Consider the following 23,079-nt stretch of genomic DNA (forward strand, 5'->3'; position numbering starts at 1 on the left):
ACAAAAACAAACAAACAAACAAACAAAAAGCCCTGCAACTTTTTTTTTTTTTTTTTTTTTTTTTTTTTTTCTTTTAATTCAAATGTAAAAAGAAGTCTGAGAGGGATTTCACAGCTTTGCTCTAACAGGAAAATCAGAGAAATCACCATTCTGGCCACCAAAACACAAACAGTTCACAGGATCTCATGAATGAGCTAAACATGCCGGTAAAACATGGATATAAAATAGGTTGATTCACAGCAATTCATCATACACCATGTCGTTTTCCTCTAAGACCCCTGCACACTCAGTAGTGTTTATGCCTTAGGGGTAAGCATCACCTCATCTTCACCTTTGCCTGAACTACCAAGATCTGTGTAAGAATTGGTCACTCTCAGACTAGACTATAGTCAGCAGAAAAACACGTTTTTTACACTGTGATTCAGTTTTTTGATATTTTAATGTCTGCTTTAAGATGAGGTTATTCAGTCTCATTGATTATCTATCTCTAGTAACTATAAAGGGTATCTAGAGTATTTGAAGTAAAGAGATTAATACCTGTATTGATACCTCAACTGAAGCTAACACTTGCTTTGCTACCTCTTACTTGTCCATATTAGATAGGATGAATCTCATGTCCATAGAGCTTTTTTATTTGTTTATTCTTTGCTGTAGCTCTTGGGTGTTGGCCATCACTTGGCACCATTAGGTCCCACTCCTGAAGCCCTGGGACCTGAGAGAAGCACCAGCCACAAAGGATGGTGAAATATAAGCCATCTGAACATGAAAATTTGTGGGCCTGAAAAAATCACAAGGGTATTAGAAGCTATGATTAATCTGAGTATGAATCTGATTTACAGTCTGGGCCTTGAAATGGAGCTGTTACATTGGTGGTAATGGCTTGGATTTGGAGACCACTCCAGTGTCTAGCATGGCCAAGGGGAATAGCCAGCATGAGTAAAAAAATTGTAGCAACTTTGCACCCACAGACATGCCTACTCCTGTAGACATTTGGATTTTATTCAAATAATGCCTGGTAGCATTTCCCTCACCTGTACTGAAAAGGCTGGATGATGAAAGTCGAGGTCGCTGGGTACCATGAACACTGTATGTATCAAATCATTTTGAAAAAACACCATCTTTACTTTCCTGCTCCCTAGTACCACATCCCTTGAAGCCCCCAGAGGACAGACACTATTACTAAATGCTTCCCTAACCTATCAGAAAGAACTTTGATGACTAGTACCAAAACACCTCCAGAATAATCATGATGGTACTTTGGCAGTTCAGAGTCCTGCCTCTCTAAGGACTTCAAAGCACTTCATGAATGTGCAGTCACCCCAACTGTAAAAGATAAGGTCCTGCATCCTGGAGCAATCCTGTTCAATTCTCCAGATGACATAACTAATGGCCCCTAATGACCAGAAAACAACTCAAGCTCTGTCGATATTATAAGAACGTTTGTTGTTTTATTCTTTTTGGTGGGTACAAAAACCACAGTTTCTTACACAGAACAAGATTATAAATAATATCTGTAACATGAGTGACCCGTAGTCTCTTTTGATTCTACACTGCAGACTGATGATGTACTCTAAACATTTTTTTTCTTTTTCTTTCTTGTATTAGACATATGCAAATCTGTGGAACATGAAATGATGGAACAGAATGAAGGTAACAGCAAACAAGAGGATGACCAACAACTTTTATAAAAAAAAAGTCTCTGAATTTTATTACAGCGATGGCATTTTATATCAATTATTGCAATGAATTGTTCCCTAAGATGGTTAGAAAAAAGAATTGTGTTGTCCTCTACCGAATTTACATCAGTTAAAAAGCAAGCATGTTTCAATATTCCTTTTTTTTTTTTCAAAGAAAATGTAAATAATTTCTTTATTTTTTTTTCACAGGATTTACATATTTATTATTTTCTTATCACAGTTTAGTGATTCATTTCTACAGCTGAACAGCTGAATATTCTTCCATTGTATATATTGATGTTCTGGAGACACAGGTTAGCATGTTCATTGACTTCTATAGCTATTTTTCTCTCTTTGTCAAGACAAAGACCAAAATGTCCTTTCTGAGCATGTTCTTCACAGTTTAATGCGCTAAGTTGGCAAGTCTTATTAGTTTTAAGTCCACTCAAGTGAAATTTGTTGCTGTTAATACACCCTTCCCAGCCCCCTCCCCCCAACAAAACTAAATTATGAATTTTCCTGATATAAAATCTGAGTTTGGGTTTCCGAGCTGAGCTCATGCACACATTGTTGCTGATGATGTCTGGCGCATTTGGACGTACTTCCCTTTCTCAGCCAAATTATTAGTTCATCAATGACACTCCCATGTCGTTACAGTCTGTGCTGTGTTCCCATCAGTCACCAACACAGTTTGATTAAGGCACTCAATTATTTTTTTGGTTTTTATGGTAGGTCCGATGCAATTACAGCCAATCCTGAACTTTGTCTAATTGCAGTTCCAGAATGCACGGCCTTCGGGCAGTCGGGAGTCAATACGCGGCCGTTTTCACCCACACTTCCTGTGATGGATAATCTGGCTTTGTTTCTTATGGCTTCAGAAAAGGTAAGCTGTCACCCCCCAAAAAAAAAAAAAAGGAGAAAAGAAAAAAGTTTTAGAAAATTTCTAGCCCTCAAGAAACCAGGACACAACAAACACCAAAATATTAAAATTTAGACATCTGCATTTTTTCATATTAACATTAAAATAATAATCATTTATGTAAAATACATAGCATTTATGCATACTAGGGGAAAAAGTCTAGAAACTCTGAGGGTAAATTTTATTACAATAAGTCATTATCAATTTAAATATAAATTCCAGATTTGAACAAGAAATTAACAGAATAGGGAATACCTTCAACTAAACTACTTCACATTACATTAAATAAAACCTTTCATGAACCTGAAAGCATTAGCACCTTTGAATAAAGTCACGCACAGGCATTTGTAGTCTTAAACCTTCAACTAGGTATTTCAAGATAAAATAAAACTACTGAAAATTGCTTACAAATTGCTATAGCTGTCTTTGTGATAATTGTGATAATTCCATGGACCAAATCTAAATAAATTATTACTTCTACTCATAATACATCCATTCTCAAATCGCTTTTCATATATATATTTTCCTATAATTAGGGAAGGTGGGAACTTTCAAAGGCAATGTAGTTTATAGAGAGAAAATACATTTTCTATAGCTCTTAACATTAGGTCTAAACTTTCCACATGATGTTTTAAAGAAATGCTACTTCAAAATCTTCACCTTCAGGTAAATCAAAAAACTCTCTTATTTAGAGACTGATTGCCTCAAACAGAAGAAAAAAAAATATTTATAGTTATTTCATCTAACTTCAGCCATCCAAAAATCAGCAATCTAATCTAAAAGAACTCTCCCATTAAAATAGAAATAGCTTAGACTGAATGATTTCTAGATGGTTGAAGTCAGAGGAGGTGTCTAGGGTCAACCAACCCACAAAGGATTCCTGGAATATCAGGCACCCAAACTACACTGTATTGAAACAGATTTCAAAGATACTGTGATAAGATACTAATTAGTGGAGGAATTCTGATTTCTAGCCAGCTGAAGTCTATTAGTCTATTCAACTAATGCTTGTAACTGGTGTGCAGGTATGCAATCTGAAATAATGACTGGAAAAAGTGAGAGTCAGGAGGGTTCATTCACATAGGAGCAAAGGGATGATAAACATTATGAAATCATTTTATTTGCCTTATTACTGATCTCTGCATTTAGGTCTTTGTCCCTCTGAGCCCAGTTTCTCCTTCCAAGGTATCAGTATGCCCTAGATTTGGATGAGGGAGATTCCTTAAAACTACCAAATGTTTCCACAGTTTCTGGGTGTACTTCTATGAAATGCACCAGTCTAATATTTTATTGCTGTTATTGGCTCCTTCAAAAACAAATTTTCCAAAGTACAGCTGCCTTTATTGCACAGCAGGATATGGATATAAGAGCAACTTCCCTGATCAATTACTGTAAAAATTTCAGAATAAGACCCCATCTTAAAGAGTGCATTATGGCATTCCCCTTCAGCTGTAAAAACTTTGCTAATTGTCAATTACAATGTCCATAGTAATCCTTTAAAAACTCTCCCTGCTGCCAGAGTCCCTGTGGCAGGGACTGTTACCCAGCATATCTTGAACTAACTCAACAGCTAGATATCAAAAGGGAGAAATAAATAATGAGGGAGTGGGGACCTGGGCCCATACAGAGTTCCGCTGAATAACAAAAACTTCATCTACACCCAGCAGCAAATAAAAAAACCTGCATTTGCAAAGCACAGACACAATGCAATGTGGTGAAATTCCACATGGTGCATGTCCACAGTCCTATTGCAAATGTCAAGGTTCTGCTGCCTGCAGAAATGCACAGAACATGGTTTGGTCAATGGCAAGAAAAGATCTTTAGCCATGAGTTTTGGGAGGGATAAGAGACCAGATCAGATCACAATGCAGACTGGGCTGGAAATGAGAGCTGATTTGAGTAAATTTCCCAGTAAGTCATCATTGTGTACCAGCATCTCTCCATCACTTTGATCAGCTATCTGCTTGCTAATGGAAAATCTGAGAAAGAACTTAAATTTACATGAGATGGGTGAGTTATGCAAAGCTTGATGGTTTTCTAGCTCTATAGAATAAAGCTATAAAGCTTTCTGGCCATTGACAACACACTTAGGACAGAAAGACAGTAAAAAGATATCTACCAAAACAAACAAACAAACAAAAAAAAAAAGGAAAAAAAAAAAAAAAGAGAGAGAATAATGAACAATTTCTCAGCAGCCTTCCATGGAGTAACAGAAAAAGCTGCAATAAGGCAATTCCTCTCTTCTCATGGCACAGATTAACAACAGCTCAGCAACACACTGCAGGAAACAACCCAGACAGTCGACAAAGTCAGCAGGAGCAGGTCAAACTTGTACTCAGGAAGGTGCCATAAAGCAAAGTAACCAGATATGTCTCTGTGTTTTATTTTAAACTAAGCTATGGGTAATGAGCCAGGCTAATACTGTGTTTAATTGGTGTTACAATTTCAGATTTATGGCCTGGCTATAGAAATGGTTTCAGGAGAGGCTGGAATGAGAGGGAAAAGTCTTGATATCTACTGTGAATATTACTCAAGTTGTGGAAGTCTCTGTGCAGTAAGTGCACGTGGTTAATTGTGTTAGTTTCCAAACTAAGCAATAGTGTTAGTTTTTAGATTAATGTCATAAGACTTGATTAAGCTAGTTGTCAGTTTAATCACTTGAAAATACTGACTGTCCTGTTCCTACTGGGAAACGGGACTTTAGGGAGCTGACCTCCTCCGTCTATACAATACAGGTATCCCAGTTGTTGATCCCTTTGTTGCTCAGACTTCTTAAGTACTTGGGTCAGCTGGGGATGTCTTTGACACAGATATTGAAGATGAACTTTTTTTTTTTTTTTTTTTTTCCTCTATGTTGAATTGGAAGTATATAAGTCAAAATAAATGCATTACATGTTTACTGAGCCATCCTCTAGAATTTCACCTTGTTAGCAGTTCACTTTGTTCTTTTTGTTGTTGTTGTTGTTGTTGTTGTTGTTTTTCTGGTAAATGTTGTAGTTAATTTGGTCAATTATGAACAGCACGGGGTGGGAGAGCAAGAGAAGGCAGTGGAACTGGAAGCTGGCTGGTGCGCCTCATGGCCCATGGAGGGGCTGGGTGGTGGCTGGGAAGGCATCCCTGGGATGATCCCTTTGACACCAGTGGGTTTGATGGGAAGAACTCGGCAGAGCTTTTCTCTGGAGCAGCTGCAGAGAGGGGAGCTGGGCTCCGCACTGTTTGCAGACTATCAGGATGACTGGCGTGCTAAGGGCTTAATGCTGATAGATGAAAATGGAGAAGAGGAAAGGATCGCTCCCTCTTCACAACACATCTCCGTTCCTGGTGAGGGCAGATTCAATAGCCCTCCATCCCTTCTAAACATCTTTATCACACGCATGCATACTAGTCCTACCTTTTCATTTTCTGCTGCCTCACAGTGGGTTAATTTCCCTGAGGCAACTTACTTTCTACTGGATTAAATTAGAAGAAGAAAACATGTTAATGAATATTAATTTTCAAGTGGGTTATTTAAGCTTTTTTTTATAAGTTCATCACATAAACTGTTAAAACTTTTTGGTGTCAGCCTAAAAATCAGCATGTTGGTTACTCATGCAGGTTAGGACTGCCAAGCATCTTTCTGTATTAGAGAGTTTTAGTCTTAATATGATCCCTTTACTCCTTGGATAAATAAACATATCAGAGGTTTTGAAGTGCTAAAAGCAGACATTTCTGCAGAAATATGTGTAAAGAGTGCTGTGAGCTCTATCCTGCTGTCGGCTGGCATAGGTTTATGACCCATGTGGGTATGAGCCCCACAGGTGGCCCTGCTCTGCCCGAGAGTGTGAGGTGACCTCGGCAGTCTGCCACCTACAAGCATAAGCTCTTCTATGTGAGGTTCACAAGCAGAAATTTCTCAGGTAACTATTACAGCAAACAAGATAAGGAAAATTAAGAATTTCTGAATTCTATAAATATCTGCTTAAAGTTCCTAAGGTGTTTTTTTTTTTTTTTTTTTTTTTTTTTTTTTTTTATTTTTTTATTTTAAGTTTTTAGATGTCTGCAGCCTGAAATGTTTTTCAAACGTTATCAGAAGTTACCACTGGCCCAAACATGAATTTTCAATAAAATAAAATGTTGGCTTTTTAATATATTTTATCCTGTAAGAATTCAAATTTCTGTTTTAACAAATCCCACAAAACCTTAAACGTTAGAGAAAGGTACTTAGTTTATTTTCTTAGAATACAAAACTGAATCAGCCCTAATTTTTATGTGCAGAATGCAGTAAGGGTAAAAATAAATTCTGCAAGTATCATTATAGCATTTGTTGTACTGTAATCATAGCACTGGGTGGCAACTCAAGTCATGCCAGGGTTAGTTTGGAAAGCCAGTTTGGGCCAGGTCAGTATTTGAATGAAAGCTTTGGGTTATTTGTTTTCTTTAGCACTATATTTTGGATGCATTTTGCTTTGGATGCACTTTATTTGGCAAGGAATATGCTTTCTGGGGCTTTTGATACTGAACAGTACATTGCTCATGATAAGAGAGAACAGTAACAAACTGTATTTTGCTACTGTCCATATACCTTGGGTTTGCTTATAAAAATGGATTGCTGTCACATGTTATCACTGGTGCTCCTTGCTTTGATATGCACACATTATTTTTTATACTAGGCTGGGGATGCTCTCAGTGGTATTCACTAAAGTATTACAGAGAAAAGAGCTCTTTATTTCCATTTTGCATAATTACTTGCACAGGGTTAATTATTTTTAAGATTTTTGTCTGAGAGGAGGCAATGAAACTGGGAGATTGTTACAGTAGTAAACTCTGGCCTGTACCCGCAACACCTGCTTAGCTGGGTGGTCCATCAGCAAACTGATGTTTAGCTGTGCACTAGCAGTTTGGCCTTTTCCTTGCTTATTTCCATGCCCCATATTTTCAATAGTGAACTAAGTGCATAGCTAAGATTTTTTTATGTGGGGAAATCAGGCTGGGTAATGTATACCCAGGGTCATGACTTCTTGTGCAACAGGGAACCAAAGAAAACCACACCGCGACAGCACATCTGGGAAGCTCCCCAGCCAGCGCACGCCAAGCCCCCTCCCTCGCCCCCCGAGGACCCACCTATTCCTTGCAGCGCTCCAGCTACCATGCTCAAACACCATGCTCTGCTCACTCTGTGTCTGCTCTGTACTGTATGGTTCGGTATTGTACCGGCTGTGCCTTTAGCCTGTAAGCTCCTCGGGACAGGGACCTGTTATGTGTTTGGCACACTTCACCTATTGTACAGCGCCGTGTACTCCAGCGCTATATAAATAATAAATAGAAAATAGTAATTGCATCTCCAGTTGTTTCCTCTGAAAAAAAATCTGAGGTGGCAACATAACATTTCTATTCATCTCCTTTCACTTAATTTTTATTTCTTACTTCCACTATAAGGATGGCCCTGTGATTTTAGGAGAAAGTAGTTTTGTTAGAAGAGGAGAGGTGCAGCTTGCTGTTGGCAAGGAGAGGGAGCTCGAGGTAGCACTGAGAGGGCAGGGGACTGGCGCACCTCTGTTACAAAGCAGTCAGTTTAGCTTAGGAGCTATGGAAAAATTACATTTAGAAGCTCAGTGTGCTGCTACATGCCATTTCCAAAGGTCAGGGAGTTGATTTGACTAATGATTAGTTGGTAAGCTAATCACTGCATGGATGAGACCAAATGCATTGGTAAACCACCCCTACACACCTAATAAGGGGAACTATGCAGGATGCAGCTCAGCCATATCAGCATTTTGGTCTGAAATTACTGCGTGAATGTCTAAAAACTATTAGTCCTGAGCCAAGCCAGCACGTTACTGAAAGCTGAGGACAATAATCGAAGTCTGTTCACTGGTTAGTGACTTTTGGTTGTTATTATGGTGGGCAAAGCTTGACCTGAAGCAGAATATTGTGTGTGGGGGGGGGAAAAAAAAAGCCACACAATTAGCATAAAACATGTATCGAAGGGAAGGTGAGGAGCAGGGCGGGGAGGAGGAGAAGAAGGTAAAACAACATTTAGACTTCTTGTAACAGTGCCTTGTCTTTCATTAGGTTAACTATGGTTCAGTGACATTGCCTATCCTAAATCCTCAATGTAAGGAAGTCCCAGTTAGGGCCAACAGAGAATAATAAAGGCTTACAACAATTTATCACCAGAATAGTGCAAATGTTTAGGAGATCAGACTGGCCAATTAAGTAATTAAACACTGGCCCTCTGGATATTTCAAATAGCTATTATTTCCCAACTGATTGAACAACATTTAGTTGTTATAAATGTATTTTTTATGTTAAAATTTTCTTGCAATGCAGATGTCTATTAGCAACATAGAATAGTATGCTGTACATCTGCAGCCAAAAAAACTGAACCACTTTGCACTGAAGTTTTCCAAAATATAAAGCTCTGTTTAGAAGCAAGCACCACTAGACAGACATGTCACAACACTGCGGTACAAGATGCATCACCCACTCACTGTAGTAGGCCCTAAGTCCTACCCCTAAATTTTAATACTTTCGGTTCCATATACGTTGTAACCTTCTCTATAAGTTGCTAAATTCTGGGTATTCTGCGAGGAAGTTGGGTTAAAAGTCTGTGCACTCTTTGCCACCTTCATTCGCTTCGCCTCTGCCCTGGACTTGTAACAGAACTCTATCAAAGCCACCAGCATTGCCAAGCCCAAGCCTCCAACCAGAATGTAGAAGACTCCAGCAACGTTGCTGAGACTCAAGGCACTCGTCTTGTCCTGGGGAAACAGAAGTGACACAGTTAACCCCGGCATCCAGACCCCTGCAGCACAAGCTATACATTAAAACATCAGAAATAGATATAAATAACAACATTTAGCTAAAATTAAATTACCGTCATTTACATGACTCACAAAATTTGACCTATCTGGATCTATAAAATATATTTTAAGCACCTAGTTTTCCTGGCCAACATCGAAGTATTATAAGTATGTTGCCAGTATATCGAGATGTCATGGTTTACTTACTGCAAAGCATTACTTCCACTAGCTGGAGAATTGAACAATGACACATCCAGTTCTCTTTAAGGGACATTTTAACACTGACATGAAATCGCATTTACACAAAGCTCTTTAAAAGCTTTGGAATCCAGAAAAAATCTGTTTACATCAGACAAGATTTTGCTTGATGCTCACTAAAAGAAAAATTTCACTTGTAGTAGGTATTGCTGTTAATTCAAAAGATCCAGACTGACTTTCTGCTATTTAAGTGACAGGTGAAAATAACATCTGAGGCTCAAGTTGTTGGAACAAACACTTCCTTGAAAGTACACACTGTACCATACACATCACCATATATTTACCTCTTACTGTTTTTTTTTTTTTTTTTTTTTTTTTTTATATATATATATTTTATTATATATATAGTTCTGGAACATGCCCATGGACTAAGGCTCTGCAGTAGTATAATTTTAAACAGTAATTTATTAAATCTTATACACTATTGAAAATTTAGAAAACAATGATAACTTTCTTTAGCAAATTCCTAAATATACAACATCTGATAAACAATAACCTTTTTGGACTTACTGTTGTAAATAATTATTCAACATTTCTCTATATTTCAAATGACTGTTCTACATTTCTCTATACTTCACTGCTTAGTTATGAATCAATTATGTTATGATTTTAAATCCATGTGCATTTTTAGCACAGTTCTCAAGGAACTCTCTCAGGATTGACTTCCAAATACTGCATTGTGCCTTAAGATACTTATAAAGCTTTATTTTTATGCAGACTATATAATCTTTACCTAAAGTAAGGAGAGCACTTAACTTCCAATTGTAATTTGTATGAAATGTTAACTTATGCTCAATGTTAGGGTTTAATTTAAAGAGGCACTATTTATTGTGTAATCAGTAGATCAACACAGTAGCAATTCCCATGGGTGTACAGGGGTGTCTGGGGCTTATAGCCAGTCTTCTGCTTTGTCTGTCTCTTTTTAGCTGTCTAAGAGGACTGAATACCTTGAAGGTGACTCAGTTCCTCTGGTGGCAATTGCTAACATGGAACTTAGGAACAAGGAGCAGTCAGGACTGGGAAGGACCTGATTTAATGGACACAGTGGGTTGAGGCTTTCTCAGCTGTGCTTTAGGGGTTTTCTGCCATCCCCTTGATGACTGTCACTCCTTTCTCCAAACCACTTGCAAGAAAAAGCAAAATGTGTAGGGCAGGGAGAGCTAGCAGTCACTGCCCTCATGTTGTCCCCTCAGCTCTGGGCACCACAAACTGGCACCAAGACAGGCACCACAGGGACGTTTCAGACTCCTAGAACACAAGGCTGGCACTAACTCTGGTGCACCAGAAAAATATTTGCTTCTGGGCTTGTCCTCAGGAGCTCCCTGAAGCTGTGAGGATTAGTTTGGGAATGGACCAGGGTAAATACGGGAAGCTGTAGAAAGCTATGAATTACTGAAACTTTTCACTCCAAAGCTTAAATTAGGACTTCCTTGGCTCCTCAAGGAGCAAGAGACCTCCCTAATGGGAGCAAGAAGTGGAAATCCTTCCCCTTAGTGCTTCTCCCTGTCTGAAGACACCCTAAGGCTAGTCAGTCCTAAAAGGAGAAGACATAATTGCAGCCAAGCCCAAATAGCAGAAGGGGAAGGTACATTCCCTGTAGGCAGGATGGAAACAACCAACCCAACCTGCTTCCCCCCAGACAAAAACCCTGCCTTGTAACTCTTCAACAGCTGCCTTCAACACGTAGGAGGATGTTGGTTGATTTAAGGTGATTTATACCACTGAAGACTTCAAAAAGAAATAGTGCTTCTTTAAATTAAAGTGTGACCCCCATCAAGATGGGGCCAAGCCAATTTGCTCTGTGTCTACAGCTGCTTATTTTACTTCTAAGTCATTTTGGTCATTACTCCCTTTACTGCTTTGTGAACACGATAGTAGGTCCCGAACTGCAGCGACTGACCTTACTTCCAGAGTCCTTGGGTCCACATTCACCTTTATCGTACCACCATTTGTTTTTCAGCTTGTCTAAGACGCCTGCCTCACTGAGTTTCAAAACGGCAAGGTTTACAGGAGTTCTTCACGTGGAAAATAACATAAATAACATTATATATGTTATTTTATGTTATTCAAGTAAAACTACATAGAATCGCATTGCAAAGTGACAGAGCAGAGGCCACAGTGGGTGCTATGTCATGTACTGTTGGCCCAGGTTTAGAGACAGACATACGACCGGGACCTGCTCCATCGCTTTAGGTAACAGGCACATACTGCTGGGGAAGATTTGTAAATAAATGGTATGCAATTACTGTGAACCCAAAACTATTGGCTTAGATATATTAACAACATAGCTTTCAGAGATAATACAATACAACTGCATATATGACTTAACAAACATAGTTTTCCTTGTTTTCCATCCATTTTTGGTTTGTAAGCATACAAGCTAGAAACATGACTTGGCCATAGCTATTTCATTTACTGCCCTCAAAATTAAGCTGGCAAGAGAAGGAGCTGCTTCTGCAGGCTGTCACTGCAGCCCTTGGCACATACCTACTGTCACCCTGGGTGCCGACTGCCCCTGCCCTGTGCCTTGGCTGGGAACACCACAGCCAGTATTTCATTTCCATATCCTGTTTCCACATTGTTTCCAAATTCAAAGCTTTTCTTTCCATCTCTCTTACTCAACTAAGCCTTTCAGGGTCCCAGGCTGGTGATTAATTACTACTCAGAATATCTTCCATGGTGTTTGCCATGAGTGATTCAATGGAGTTAAGCATTGAGATGAAATGTATTCTAATGCCTCAAAGCATGAACCACTATGAGTTTACATTGAAGTTACTTAAACTCAGTGAATAATATAAAGTGTTATGATAATGCCCCACCTCATGCAGTTGCAGCAGTTTGTTTTCTAAAAGCCTATCAAATGATTAAGACTTATTTTCTATACTTTCCACTTTGAACCATTGACTGTCCAATTCTTAACATGATAGGCATATATGTATCTATTTATGTGCAGGTGTGCATGAAAATACAATATATATCAGAGAAGGAGGCAGATAAACAGAAACAGCACATGAGAGATGGGCTGCTGGTGACACTGGATGGCATAGAGCCGGATCTTGTGTACCAGTGGATTCCTGTGGTACCATTAATCTCTCATAATGCCCATAATCCATGCCCTGCTAAAATGTCTACTCATGAATTCAAGGCTTAAAATAAAAATAAAGAATGCAGTGCAAATGACAATCAGTACAGGGCAACTGAGCCAGCCAAAATTGATACTGTGAAAGAGAAAAAGAGTTTGTAATTACACTCTGTAACTGATTTAACAGGAAATCCCCAAATGCTTATATATTTGTGTATATATTTGTATATGTATATTTCATATTTAAGAAAGGATGAAGCACACTGTCATGATTTGCTGTTGAGGAAGCCTCAGTGTCACAGCAAAAAGACAATTTTTGACAGCTACAGCTGTGTGAGAGAATTCTCAGGTACTCCCAAGTGATCTCTTTAAATAAAGGAAATGCTTCATCCACTTTTCAAATCCCCCACGCTTAATTCACATGGAATATGCTGCTGCTAGCATGAATTTCTCTTTTTTTTTCTCTCTCTTTTTTTTTTTTTTTCAGTATTTAAACTTGCATTTTGCCTTCAGGCTCTGTGTCAGTGGGTTGTGCATGTTGAAAGTGGAATGCGAGAGTCCCACAGGTGAGAAAGGAGTGGGCAGCAGTTTGGGATGCTGGCACATTGTCTGTCAATATGATCCTCTGTTTGCTTCTAGTAGACGTGTGAAATAATTAATATTATTTGGATAGTCCTCATCTGCAGCATGCCGTGCACTGGCACTAAGCCGAATTTCACTGTTCCCAAATCCCAGCAGTGTAACGGGGCTGATTATGGCAAGGACTGGGGATGTCCAGGTACAGTTCTCACATGGACAGTCAGAAGCCTATGGAGCTGTTGCAGATTAAACTGATTAAAATGGTGTGATAAGTAGGGCTCTGTATGAACTATTAAGACCAGCAGCAAGCTGGGACAAGCCAGAAAGCCTGCCTCCCAGTCTTTTGTGCTTTTATTTTTTTTTTTCTTCCCAGCACAAGTAGTTCAGGTATACAAAGCCTGATACAGACATGGATTTTTTTTTTTTTTCTTTGCAACTGTACGCCTCTTAATACCATGCTTTCTGCACTGTCTCAGCCCTGTTTTTTCTTTTTCTCCCCCCCCCCCCACCTTCGGGGGGGGGGTGTGAAGCAATCAACTTCATACTTAAAATTGCCATACTATCTTTCATATATAAATGAATGCAATAGCAATGGCAATGGCAAACATAGATGAGGCAATTCAATTCCTACTCTTCCCTGAAATATAGCCAGTCATGTACCAGAGGCCAGTTGCTTGTTCCTCCCCTTCACTCTTTTTGCTGAAACTCTTCCTGAATCTCAGTTTAAATCAGCCAGGTGTGGTGGGAAAAGTACACACTCAAAACAGTAAGAGAAGCCCATCTGGAGGGCTGCAAATTTGAAAAGGAACATTTTAGCTCACACTTTTAAGAACACTGGCATATATGCCTGCTTGCAGTCGCAGGAAGTGATTGCAGGTATGGTGACTTTTAATTTATTTAGTCTGTATTGTTTGTTTTTATATTTTAGTAGCAGATTTTCAGCAGCTTTTAAGGGAAATGAATGCTCACATCACCTTGGCTGTCAGGGCAAGTTGCCTTTCTAGGCATCTTTCCTTTCTTTAAAAATTTCTCCAAATAAAATCATTTTGACCGTGCCAGTCACATGTTCAGCGACTACAATGTGTTACTACAGTGCTTACCCACTGGTTGCTGAATAGTCCCAGTGACATTAAAGGGGGCAGGAACTAAGAATCAATATGGTCTACTATAGATGAGCAAGAACAATGTACTTAAATCATATACAGAGGATAGATCCAGCATTTAAAATTAAATTTCCCATCTAGTGCAGTCTTGTATATTACAATAGAAAATGACAATGTAGATTTTTTTAAAGTCATTTGGTGATTCTTGAATTAGTAATTAATGATAACGAGAGCAAGCTGGCAGAGCTGCTGAGAATCACCCTTGTTATATACATAGAGGATCCAAATTCATGTAAGGGTAATGTATGAAAAATAATAACTACAATTACCCTTTATAAATGGAGAAGGATTGGTCCCATGTAGCCACATTGCAAAAATTCCATGTGGCAGAGCAGAGGAGACCCTGTTCTTCTATGTGCTGAAATCAGCAGAGGCACAGCCTGCATGGGTGCAGGGACAGTGGTTTTCCACCTTCTCACCATGTCCTCAGCCCTTCTGCCACTCAGCTCCTTACTTGTTTCCTCCCCATCCTATCCTCTATCACTTTCTGTTGGAAGGGCTGTTTTTCAAGGGCCCAAGCCTGGATTTGCTGCCAGCAACTTCAGCAAAATCACAGTGCCTTAAAACAGCATTAATGAAGTTCTGAGCTCCTTGTGTACAGGGCGATGAATGGGCAGTTACAGCATTTAAATTACAACGCTGAGCAATTCTGAAACCAATGCGGAATTTTAAGAGACAGGGATTTAAAAAAAGCAATCACAAGTATGCTCTAGGAGCACTTTCATTACCCACTCAGGGCTGAGCCATTAATTAAGTGTAAGGTCAGCCTCACCCGCAGAATGAAAAACAAAGGATGCTGTGCTCTCCTGGGGGCTGCTGGCAGAGACAGAGCAGAGCTTCGCCAGCACAGCTTCCTTCAGCCCAGAGGTTTATCACAACTGAGGAATATAATGGCAGAAACTGGGTTTAAATAACTCTCTGTGTATCACAAGGATCATCTCATGAGCTGTACGGTGGCATACAGCTGAGATCTGAAGTACTATTTTCAGAAGCACTCAAATGACTGAGGGACCTCAGCCTTCTCTTCAAACATCACTTAATTGCCAAGGCCACTAGGCCATGGGGGAAGGCAGCATCAGCTACGTGGGGCTGACAACGCAGTCTTATGAGGGAAACTGGAAACTGGATCACAATCTGATCTGATCTTGTATTTCGAAATTTTGGAAGCTCATTCCTTAAAGGGAATAATAACTGGGGAGGCTACAAAAGAGCTTTTAAGTCCACAGAGCGGGGATAGGAGAAATCTTAGTTTATAGAGTAACACAAACTTTTGGAGAACTGCTGAGCTCTTGTGAAACTCCCTGATTTCTATAGTCCTCTTTAATACGATAAAAAAGGTTATTCTGGGTCTAGACTGACGGGTAAATTTCAAATAGTAATAGCACAGTTGGCCAGTTAAGGCTCAGGTGCTGCGTTGCTTTCAGTACAAGAGAGATGTTCTTATTTTTGCTCATGACAATAGGAAGCCCCGTAATTTGGACCAGAGCTGCTAACAGAGCTCGGGTTTTACTCTTTTTAAATTCACAGAGTGAGAAGGCGCATTGGTTAGACATGCTTAAGACCTTAGTTCAGGACCTTATGGTTGTTGTCAGGTTTGCAAAAACAGTGCATGGTGTCCTGTTTATTCCTCTGATGATCAAATGATAGGAAAACAAATCAAAATATTTAGAGCTCCCTTCATTCAGTAGAAATAGTCTTACTGACTTTATCAGATACTACTAGTCTGTTTCTGAGCAAGGGAATGGATTTTGGAGATGATAAGGCTAACTAACACCTTTAGGAGCCAGAGTATCTGCAGTTTAAAAAACAAGACCAGATGCTGCTGCAGTGCAGAATTTGAGCAGTGCATAATGTGTACTCATCTCTGTGATGTGCCTGGTCCTCCTCAGCATGGGCACCGCAGGCACATGATGGACCTGGGGCTTTCTAGGAGCACTGAGCGTCCTCTCCTCTTTTTATGTAGTCTGTATGCATAGGTATGGCTACTCACTTGCCTATGCCTATGAAAAACTGTGGCAAGAAACAGGCCTGAGGTCAGGTGAATGCTGCTGGCAGGCTATATGTAGTTACAGGACCACAGGTTGAGCTCCATCATGATCCTCATCCTTTGCTAGCAATGCCTTACACACTGCATTTTCTACTCCACAATGAACTCCTGCCTGCCACCTGTACTTCATCGACAATATGTTCCTCCCTCCCTCCTGCATTCACAGATCCTCCCTGTTTCTCCATGGACTGAACTTCTATTTTTTTCCCCCACCCTTTCTTCCATCACTTGCCATCACACCAAACTTGCTCCTTCAGCACCTTCCAGACACCTTCCCTGGTGCAGCCCTGCCCTTCCCTGTACCACGAGCTGCTCCCCTTGTCTTGCTTTGTGACTCAGACCACCAGTAGCTGGTAATTGAGGACGGTAAATTTAAAGTACCCTTGGTTTGCTACCTATTTATCTCATATTTCAGCAGCAGTAGGCCCGTGAGGAATGTATTTTAAGAAAATAGAGGTATTTTAATTATGTGACTCCCTGCCTGTGACTTTTGTAAATTTAAATGGCCCCTCCATCCACAGTAATGGAAAAGTTCAGGGTTGGGTGGAGCTTTTAGTAGTATCAACATGGGAGCTTTATGGTTCACACATCAACTTTCTTAACAGAAGTTGGTGTCCACTCCACTTGCATGTAAGTGCTATCAGGTCTAATATGCCTATGCACTTTGAAACAGAAAATATAGACCATTTTTTGAAACTGTGACTGCTGGCGAGTGGGGAAAAATAGGTAGAGCAGCAGGATCGAAGGCAAAGTGAAGAGGATTAGGACAGCAGTTCTGGGTGAGTGCAGATCAGCCCAAGGGATGGTCCCTGAGGCCAGAACACAGCATGAAAGAGCAGGAGGACTAAAGGAGGAAAGAAAATAGTAAGAAAAATATATGTGGGCAATTGTAAAGAAAGCTACATAAACTGTGTATGACAAATCCATCAAATATAATCATCTGTATCTGACTAGCTCAGTGCCTGCACAGTTACCTGTGCAGCATTCTCTTAGATATTGTTCACACACAAGCACATAAATAAATATTAATGTACACTGCCTAGCACTGAAGGGGCATTTTTAATATCTTTATCCTTCCCCACTTCTACATCTTTCACTTCGACATCTTTGCCTCCTTTCAGCACAAGGCAGTTTCCCAAAAGCAAGCTGTGATGAGCCCAGGAAGCAGTGGCACTCACCATGTAGAGGATCTGGAAATGCAGGAAAAATAAAAAATTTTTACCACCTCAGCCTAAAATTCAGAGGTGGTGAAAGGCTGCAAATGCCACAGCAGAGAAGAATGTAAGATCTGGGAGTTTTCTGCATGATACATTCTGAGCAGTTCTGCCTAGGAAACTTTGAGTCTGTGTGTAAGATATTATAAAATGTCCATGCAAAGATATTTCAGCTGAAATTTGCCCCCGTTTGTTTTGGACACCCCTGTGAATATTATTACTTGTACCAGTACTGTTTGTGTCAACAGTGGATCTCTGAGCCTGGACCCTGCACTAGATTTCTGCTTGGAGAAAGTTGTGCTGATTTTCTTTACTGTCACTGAGAAATTATTTTGGGTCATACAATATTGTAGAAAATAAATATGAGTTGATATTTGCTCCTGAAGGTTTCAGACTGCTTGTTCACCAGAGCAAGCTCTGAAAAAGCTCATCACAATTTTAGAAGGTGCAGGTTTCTTAAAACTGGTGATAGATTTCATAGCAGGGAGCATTTACGAGTTCCCTTTGGGATGCTTAAGCAAATGCAAATATTTTTGCTTTGACAGTAATTGCATACACCTAGATTTCAACTGCAGGTAATGGCAATGCCGTGATCCTGGAGAAGCTGTTCCATTGCAGGTAAAACCCCAGCAGATGCACCAATTACTTTACATACTGTTTACCCGCTTTTGGTGACATTGAGGCTAACCTTGGAGTCACCTCCCCCGCTGCCACATTCTCCTTTGTCGTACCACCATTTGTTTTTCAATTTGTCCAAGAGGCCTTGTTCATTCAGTTTTAAAACTGCGAGGTTAACAGCATTTCTTGAAACGATAAAACATATTTTGTAAGAAACTGCACAGCTGTTAAGATGTTAGAAGGAATGAGGACTTAAGCTGTTTATAAGCTTGATCCACACACTAAATAAACCTCTCATTTCCATATTTCAAAGCCCTTGGCAGCACACATATTGTAGTTACCTTCAAATGTGAAAAATGTGTTTCCCATATAGAAATGATTTTCAGACCGGCTTGGATTTTAACAAGAAAATTCTATCAACCAACCAAAACAATTTTTGCAAAAATGATGATAAAACTCTGTCTGGAATTACAAATGATTTCCATAGATTTATTTGAATCTATATTTAGAAAATCTACTTAGTGTGGGCCTAGGCTGATTTCTCAATTAGATGGGAAGATGCATTCCCATGTCCTATGGAGGAGAGATGCAGCCAGCTTAGGTTTGGCCCTGCCTGTCTCTGTGCCAGGCACAGCTCCGAGGCATAACAGCGTGATACTGCACAGCCTCGGGGACCTCTCGGCTGGGGCTCCAGGGGCAGGCAGTGAGGAGTGAGGCACAGCTGAAGAACAGTGTTAACAGTGTGGTGCAGCCTCCAAACTTTGACAGGAAACAATGCATGAAGAGGTGCCTGGAGTCCTGCCCACCTGAAGCTTCACCACCTGCTTTAGTCACATCCATGCATTCGGGATGCAGGTTCAAGTGGAGTCCCACTGCCTTCGCACAGAAGAGGCTTGGATGAAATGCAGGACCTGGGGTCTAGCTTAGTCCTGCAACTCTAGGGACTCCCCTGTTGTCCTGGAGAGCAGCTGGTGTCCCTTACCACCGGAGGTGGGAAGGAAGGTGGAGATGGAGGATATCCTCCATGGGGAAACCTGGGGATGGTGCAGCCAAGCAAAGGCTCAAGTGCCCATTGAAAAGGTGCTGAGAAACAAACAGGTGGTTGGGTCATCCTGGTGACTGCTCCCTGCAGAGTTAACACGTTGAACTATCACTGGGTCGAAGATGAATCCTGCATTACCAGCAGCACACTGGCATGGGCAAAACAGGCTGAAAGGGGCTCCATGACACACAGTGTCCTCTATCTCAGGTTTAGTGCTCTTCTTCCAGGTGAGAGAAACACCAGTTTTGGTCTGTCCAGGTTTTGAACCCTTAACACCATGAAGGCTAATCACCATTTCTGTATGATATGAAGTCCAGGCTATTGGGACCACACTGAAATTTAGGCAAGAAAATGACACACAGCTGGTCCTAGGATGGAGCTGCTTCTGCCTGTGCTCTGAGGTTTTCCTTCAGGCATCCACAGAGCACTGAGACTGGACAGCAGAGGGCAGAGAGCAGAGATTACCATACAAACCCAGTAAGGCACCCAGATTTATGATAGGAGACAAAAATCCCTATATGACATTTTAAAAGCAATTGAAAACTAATCTGTCAAGGCACAAGTACAGACAGCAGTATTTTACAGCTCACAGAGCCTTCCTTGCAACACTTGCCCTGTTTGCGGGACTAGTGTTGGCTTTAGGACATACCTCCGCTATCTGGTAACAGCTTTTCATATAGCTCCTGCTGGAACCAAGACAGGTCTTTGTTCAGGAAATCTGGAAACAGCTTTTGTGTAGAAACTGGCCTTACCTAGCTTCACTGTTGTTACATTTACATGAGATTTTCAATATGGATAGAAAAATTGCTTGTCTGTCCCTGAAAGTGCAAACGAGAACCGTAAGCTGTAGTGGGAGTGATAACAGACTGCTCTTTGTGGATAAAGCTTTAAGGGGAATTTAGCAGCCAGTCTGACAAATGTGATTTTGTATAAGTGCTCTAATTATGGTTCACACTCCAGAGGGAGAGGAGAAATTGCAAAATGGGAATGAAATTGTTCATTTGTCCCTTTTGTTCTTGGAAGCAATTGCCTTTGAACCAGTCATTTTTACTACATATTTTTGCTACTCAGCTTTTAGTTTCAAACACTGCTTTTTGCCTCTTTGCCCCACTCAGAAAGATAATGGTGTGGCCAGCCCTGCCACTTAGCAGACACATTTCTAGTATACTAAACGTAAATTTTACCTTTGTAAGGACTTTGGGACTGAGACATAAATGAAAATTATCCTAGAAACACTGTTGCTTTGATGCTGATCAACACTACTTATTCAGAAAATGGCTTCAATACATAGCTTGAGCCTGCTGTCTGCAGAGTCAACATCAAAACTCCTGTTCCTTTCAAGAGGAACCAAACCAAGGTCTAATTTAATGCTGCTGTGTCTAATTGTCATGCTGGGTAGCAATAACATAAACAACTGCCTTGACAGTGCTACAGATGCAGGCAGAAGTGTTCATTCCCGTGAAGGATGAAATATATCTCAAGGAATATCAGTAATGCTCCATTCAATGAGCCACTTAAGCACAGTCCTGTTTTAAAGCAGATTGGAAGCCCTATCAATCAATTTATCTGTAAAAGCATCTTCATATTATTTCCTCTAAGCTGTAGTTTTTCAAGTATGAACACTAACGCTCATTGAATTAGACAATGTCCTTCTGCTTTCATAAAACTTCTGAAAGTTTTTATTCAATCATTACAATACCTTGGGGTGCCTGATAGCTTACAACTTTTGCCCTCAGCACTGTAAATCCCTTTAGGCTTCAGAGTTTTTCAAGCTTTTCAAATTAATGTCTACTTTGGCCTTTTATATGGCTATTCAAAGATGAATAAAAAACTACTAGGAAAATTTATTTGACAATTAATATAAATTCTCATGTTTAATGCCCATTTTGAAGGGGAAGAGCTTTCCTACTTCCAAATGTTTGAATTTATCTTTCAGAACACTAAAGGTTATTAAAGATTTTTTTTTTTTTTTTTTTCCCCCCATGGTCATTTAGAGAAGCTACAGCTGGTTGATAGTAATCCTAGAATAATAAATAAATAAATGAAACCCATTCATGAGAGGGTTATTTAGCTGGGTTATTAGACAGTTTCACGGCACAATAGAGAAATGGAAATAAAAAGGATGACGAAGTAAATGTGGATTTAAGCTGCAATCATTGCTCTGAAATTAAACTGTATTGTTTATAAATGTAACACATTATTGTCCTCATCATGTCTAGTAGGCCATGTAAAAACAGGTTAGTTTCACACCGCTTTCTCTGTTGCTTTGTTATCCAGGTCCACCTCAACATGTGGAAACAATTTCCTTCTGGTCAGCAAAACACAGAGAACACTGCTGTATCTCACACAGAAATGTCATAATTGAGATCCTGATAGGTGCAACGGTGACTGCATTGAAAATTATGTACCTGAGACCTTAGTATGAATCTAGAGCCATGCTAGATTGTTCATACTCATCCTAGACAGTGCTTCATTCTGCCACAGAGGAAGACATTTTGAAACTTGGCAATCTGTGGCAGAAATGCTGTTCTTTAAATGATGATATTTCATCATTAAAGAATAGGACCGAATCCTTGAACTTTAGGCAAAATTCCCATTGAAGAACAATTTGTTCCTCAATAAAGGAATTGAAAGCTTTGCAAGAGTAAGGGCTTAACAGTAGAAAGTAGGCAAGTGCTTTAATATTTGACTCTTAGTCCTTGTGCTATCATTGCACAATCCTGCATTTTCTATTACCCAGAAGAAAAGGGAGTCCTTGTATGCAGTCATCACACCAATTCAGCCAAAACTGCAGCCCTATGTGTTACAATGATTCCTCACTTCACTATTATGTGATTGTATGGACAATGATTCCAATGCATGGATCACAGCTCTTTGTAAGCTGCTTCTAGTTCTGCAGCGTGCAAAACATGATGAGAATTAAATAATTCTCACTCAATTAAAATCACTTTCTATCTCCCAATAAATAAATAGTTAAATCTGTTCAAAATGCTAGTTTTTTTTTTTTTTTTTTTTTTTTTCCTCCAAGAGCCTATTTGTGCCACCTGCAGATAAGCCTTTCATAGTCAGCAGAAAATAAAACTGCACAGACAGATGACTGCACCTACACAGCCCTTTCCAAAACAACATCTACAACACCAGATAGGGATAACTGGTCTGCCACCCAAAAGAATGGCAGCAGCGTGCTTGCCCAAAGCCCAGGAAAGAAGGCAGAGAGGTTTGCTTTGCCTTCCAATGAGTTTGGGTCACAATAACAGTTGACAGACAACCCATCTATTGGACTTCAGTCAGTACAAAGCAGTGAGGCAGGCATTCAGCAAATGACCAAACGCACACAACACCATGGTACCTAGCAATTACACGGTGAAATGCAAGAGGGGCTGATAACAGACACACAAAGGCCCCTAAAGCACAAGGGAATGAGGCAGATGCCCAGGCTAGGGACCACAACAGGCAGCACAGAATCATACAAAATCATAAAATGGCTTGGGTTGGAAAGGACCTTAAAGGAAGGGACCATCTCGTTCCAACCCCCTGCCACAGGGAGGGATGCCACCCACTAGACTAGGTTGCCCAAAGCCCCATCCAACCTGGCGCTGAACACCTCCAGGGATGGGACATTGGCGGCTTCTCTAGGCAACCTGTTCCAGTGCCTCACCACCCTCAGGATTTTTTTCCTTGTATCTAACCTAAATCTAT

At 40.2% G+C, this 23,079-nt stretch overlaps 1 protein-coding gene across 9 annotated transcripts in view; it reads right to left on the minus strand.

Annotated features, from left to right (window-relative positions):
* Positions 1 to 1,424: 1,424 nt before the first annotated feature.
* The window catches only part of GRIA4 (glutamate ionotropic receptor AMPA type subunit 4), a 236,995-nt gene continuing 215,340 nt past the window's right edge, over positions 1,425 to 23,079 (minus strand). The window contains exons 14-17 of one of the 9 annotated variants that reach the window (XM_035327592.1): positions 11,536 to 11,650; positions 9,201 to 9,335; positions 7,696 to 7,878; positions 2,428 to 2,564 (exon numbers count right to left, since the gene is read on the minus strand). In XM_035327592.1, the coding sequence (XP_035183483.1) occupies positions 7,744 to 7,878; positions 9,201 to 9,335; positions 11,536 to 11,650 (385 nt within the window). In that variant the 3' untranslated portion in view covers positions 2,428 to 2,564; positions 7,696 to 7,743. Of the gene's footprint in view, positions 2,565 to 7,695; positions 7,879 to 9,087; positions 9,336 to 11,497; positions 11,651 to 18,408; positions 18,524 to 23,079 lie in introns of those variants that run through there. The other 8 variants (XM_035327577.1, XM_035327585.1, XM_035327618.1 and 5 more) reach the window with 8 other exon arrangements.

Source organism: Oxyura jamaicensis, chromosome 1, assembly GCF_011077185.1.
Source record: "Oxyura jamaicensis isolate SHBP4307 breed ruddy duck chromosome 1, BPBGC_Ojam_1.0, whole genome shotgun sequence".
In the NCBI taxonomy this organism is placed as follows: Eukaryota; Metazoa; Chordata; class Aves; order Anseriformes; family Anatidae; genus Oxyura; species Oxyura jamaicensis.